The sequence below is a fragment of the Colobus angolensis genome, unplaced genomic scaffold (assembly GCF_000951035.1).
Source record: "Colobus angolensis palliatus isolate OR3802 unplaced genomic scaffold, Cang.pa_1.0 Scaffold79, whole genome shotgun sequence".
In the NCBI taxonomy this organism is placed as follows: Eukaryota; Metazoa; Chordata; class Mammalia; order Primates; family Cercopithecidae; genus Colobus; species Colobus angolensis.
The window spans coordinates 190,201-194,781 of record NW_012121709.1 but is presented as its reverse complement, the minus strand read 5'-3'; the positions used below and the strand labels follow the sequence as shown (position 1 = coordinate 194,781).

The window sequence follows — 4,581 nt, the reverse complement described above, 5'->3', positions numbered from 1 at the left end:
TTGCAGTGAGCTGAGACCCGGCCACTGCACTCCAGCCTGGGTGGCAGAGCGAGACTCCGTCTCAAAAAAAAAAAAGAAAAAAAAGAAGCAATGTTATATTGTGATTGCAAATCATGTATGTACAAATGCCATGAAAATTAAAGCCAGTAATTACTGCTTAGGGTGTAGAAAACCTGGGTTCCTTTTTCATAATTTTGGCAATAATTTTATTTTAATGGCAAATATGGAGACACTAAATGTCTAGCATTTACTTTACAAGGCTGTTCAGGATAACTTGTTGACATACTACATACACAAGGCCCCTAAAACTTTAGAATTAAAACAAAAAATATTAAGGACCACACCATCATAATATGAAAAAGCAAGAATCGAAAGCAGCTGTCAGGTAAGACCACAAAGCATTTACTATTCCACATATTCACCTCTTAGGAAATGCTAAAATAAGATATTTGCAACAATTATATAAAATAGTTGCCTGCTGTTTTTTTCTTTTAAAATTTAACTGCCAACATATTCCTACCAAACATTCCAACCAGATGAAGTACTAATATGCTTTCTTCCTAGCTTCAGATAAAATGAAGGTGTTTAAAGTGAGATAAATGAGCACACAATTCCGCATCCAGATAAAACTGCTAAAAGTCTCAAGGAAGGGCTAGCAAATTAGAGGTGAAATTTCATTTAGATATAAATAGCTGAAAGGCAAACCAAAGCTTCCAGAAAAATTCCCAAGAGCTTTCTAAACACTAAAAGCAAACAACCAGAAATTAATTCTTTACAGGTTTAGTCAGCCTTTCTATGCTAATTTGCCTTTTTCTTTAATTTCTTTGGCTTTGAATAGCCTTGTTTTTCACTAGCTTTCCATTAACTCACCCTTTAACTCTCTTAGCATAGTTATTTATATATTGTCCTAGGCTTGAGATTCCTCCTAATTGGAGTGGACTGATAAAACAGGTGTATCTTAACTAATGCTAAAAACCAGTGTGTCTGTTTTCTTATGATTATTTGTTTCACTGATTACTCTGTTTCAGTAGCTACACATATAAAATTCAAAAAAACCTAAAATAGCTTATGAAATGGTAGAAAGTGATAGTGGCATAGCAGAAATACCCTACAATATGGCAAGACACCTTCAATGAGATGAAATCTTAATTCCAAGCAGGTAAAGAATATTGTAACCAGCTCTTGCTCTAATTATATCCTAATTCTGCCAAAGTTAGGCTGAGAAGAAAGAAAAAGACAACAACGACAACAAAAATGTAATCTGACTCAAATATTCTACCAATGAGTCAAACTATTTTCGTTATTCCACATCTCTTTCTACCACAGTTTGCTAAGGTAAACATAGCACACTGTGAAAGAAGTACCCAGTGAAGGAAAATAAAGTAATAAACATAGCAGACAGTTTTTTGTCAGCTTACAGTAACAGCACTTGTATAGCACCAAGATACCAAGTTAAATTCTTAGGAAATCCCCAACAGGAACCAGCTGATTATTAACTTTACAACTAGTTTCATTTCATCAGGAAAGAGATGCTCTTTCTTGTAATTCATGTGGGTTATAAACACCAAAATAAAAAGCTTAACATTCAAGACTGTGTCAGTCTTCACTAAGAGTTTTTAAATCAGGAAATGGTAGTGATTAAGCTTGACTGTCCTCATTCCACTAACATTTCTTAGATTTAATGTCTTACCAGTTGTCACACAGTCGAGTTTCCTGGTCTTCTAGAAATTCAGCCATCTTTAGCTCTTCCTGAAAACCACAAAGGAAGACATGAACTTTCTCCTTCATTTTTGCTTTAAAGATGACATGCAAAAAACAAAATAAAAAACTAGTATACAGAAAATGTCACCCAAACCTGCATGTTAAAGCATTTTATTCAATATCCAGCCCCTTGAGCTTTTCTCATTTAAAAATTTTCAATTTAAAATAATTTTACTGGATAAGAGATTTTTAAAAAATAAAAATAATAAAATAAAATACTTTTACTAGGCTGGGTACAGTGGCTCATGCCTATAATCTCATGCCTATAATCAGTACTTTGGGAGGCCGAGGCGGGCAGATCACTTGAGCCCAGGAGTTCAAGACCAACCTGGCCACAACATGGGGAAACCCCATGTCTATAAAAAATACAAAAAAAAAAAAAAAATTACCCAGGCATGGTGATGTGTGCCTGTAGTCCCAGCTACTCGAGAGGCTGGAGGCAGGAGGAATGCGCAAGAGGAATGCTTAAGCCCAGGAGTTCAAGGCTGCGGAGAGCCATGATAATGCCACTGCACTCCAGCCTGGGTGACAGAGTGAGACCCTGTCTCAAAAATAATAATAACATCCTGGCAAGGCGCGGTGGCTCACACCTGTAATCCCAGCACTTAGGGAGGCCGAGGCAGGCAGATCACAAGGTCAGGAGATCAAGACCATCCTAGCCAACATGGTGAAACCCCTTCCCTACTAAAAATACAAAAATTAGCTGGGCGTGGTGGCGCGTGCCTGTAATCCCAACTACTCTCGAGGCTGAGGCAGGAGAATCGCTTGAACCAGGGAGTCAGAAGTTGCAGTTAGTGGAGTTCATGCCACTGCACTCCAGCCTGGCGACAGAGTGAGACTCTGTCTCAAAAATAAATAAATAAATAAAAATAAAATAAAATAACATCCCTCATAGATTTCATCCAATTACCCTAAAAGCATCATAAATAACAAAAGTAAAATTATCAAATACAGGAAATTAACACTAATACAATACTAGTAACTAATCTATATAATTTATTCAAATTTCACCAACAAGCCAGGCACAGTGGCTCATGCCTGTAATCCCAGAACTTTGGGAGGCTAAGCTGGGAAGATCGCTTGAACCCAGGAGTTTAAGATCAGCCTGGGCAACATGGTGAAACCCCTTCTCTACAAACAATTTAAAAAATAGCCAGAGGTGGTGGCACACACCTGTGGTCCCAGCCACTCAGAAGGCTGAGATGGGCAGATCACTTAAGCCCAGGAGGTCAAGGCTGCAGTGAGCAGTGATTATATCACCGCACCCTAGCCTGGGTGACAGAGTGAGACCCTGTCTCAAAAAAAAAAAAAAAAAATCACCATCCCCAAATCACCATCCCACTCTTTTTCTGGTCCAGCATTCAATCTAGGATCACACATTGCATTTAGCAGTTACTTGTACTTAATTTCCTTTGATCTGGGAGAGTTCTTCAGTCTTTCCTTCTCTTTCATGACCTTGTTAAGCATATTGGCTTTTTTTTTTTTTTTTTTTTTTTTAAACAGAATCTCGCTCTGTTGCCTAGGCTGGAGTGCAGTGATGCGATCTCGGCTCACTGCAACCTCCACCGCAGCCTCCCGAGTAGCTGGGACCACGGGTGTGTGACACCATGCCCAGCTAATTTTTGTATTTTCAGTAGAGAAGAGGTTTCACCATGTTGACCAGGATGGTCTTAAACTCCTGACCTCAGGCAATCCACCAGCCTTGGCCTCCCAAAGTGCTAGGATTACAGGTGTGAGCCACCATGCCCAGCCAGCTATTTTATATAATGTCCTTCAATTTGGGTTTGTCTGGTATTTTCTCATGATTAAATTCAGGTTACACATTTTTGGCAAGAACACCATAGAAATCATGTTGTGCTTGTCTCAGTGCCTTATATCAGAAGGTACATGATGTCAACAGTCTTATTTTACTATTGATGTAAACCATGATCACATAGTTGATACGGTATCTGCCAAATTTCTTCACTATAAAGTTTCTCCTGCTTTTTAAACAAGATGTCAATGCAGAAAGCAAAGCACTGGCAACTTTACTACCATTGTTTAGTTTAGATTATTCCTTTCCATGATACAAAAATGGTCTTAAATCCTGCCCCCAATAGGGTTCTTTAATGGTTTTGGCATTATCAAGTGAGTTGCCACTTCTCAAAACATGTATTTAGTCATTTGTTCAACAAGCTTAATTAAGACAATACTTTGGGGCTGGGCCGGGTGGCTCACGCCTATAATCCCAGCACTTTGGGAGGCCGAGGTGGGCGAATCAGTTGAGGTCAGGAGTTCGAGACCAGCCTGGCCAACATGGCAAAACACCTCTCTACTAAAAATACAAAAATTAACCGGGTGCCTGTAGTCCCAGCTACTAGGGAGGCTGAAGCAGAACTGCTTGAACCCAGGAGGTGGAGGTTGGAGTAAGCCAGGATCGCACCACTGCACTTCAGCCTGGGCAAAAGAGTGAGACTCTGTCTCGAAAAAATAAAAATTAAAAAAAAAAAGGACAATACTGTGGGCCAGATGCAGTGTCTCACACCTGTAATCACAGCACTCTGGAAAGCTGAGGTGGGTAGATCACGTGAGCTCAGGAGTCGAAGGCCAGCCAGGAAACATAGTAAGACCCTGTCTCTATAAAAAATAAGCAGCTGGTGTGGTGGCTCACCCCTATAATCCCAGCACTTTGGGAGGCCGAGACGGGCAGATCACAAGGTCAGGAGATCGAGACCATCCTGGCTAACATGGTGAAACCCACTCTCTACTAAAAAACACAAAAAATTAGCCGGGCGTGGTGGCGGGCGCCTGTGGTCCCAGCTACTCGGGAGGCTGAGGCAG

At 40.2% G+C, this 4,581-nt stretch overlaps 1 protein-coding gene across 3 annotated transcripts in view; it reads right to left on the bottom strand.

The window, feature by feature from the left end:
• Window positions 1-4,581, bottom strand: part of TRAFD1 (TRAF-type zinc finger domain containing 1) — a 36,843-nt gene that overhangs the window by 29,646 nt on the left and 2,616 nt on the right. For 2 of the 3 annotated variants that reach the window (XM_011928662.1, XM_011928663.1), the window contains exon 2: window positions 1,691-1,749. In XM_011928662.1, coding sequence (XP_011784052.1) covers window positions 1,691-1,737 — 47 coding nt within the window. In that variant the 5' untranslated portion in view covers window positions 1,738-1,749. Of the gene's footprint in view, window positions 1-1,690; window positions 1,750-2,934; window positions 3,053-4,581 lie in introns of all 3 variants that reach the window. The other variant, XM_011928664.1, reaches the window with a different exon arrangement.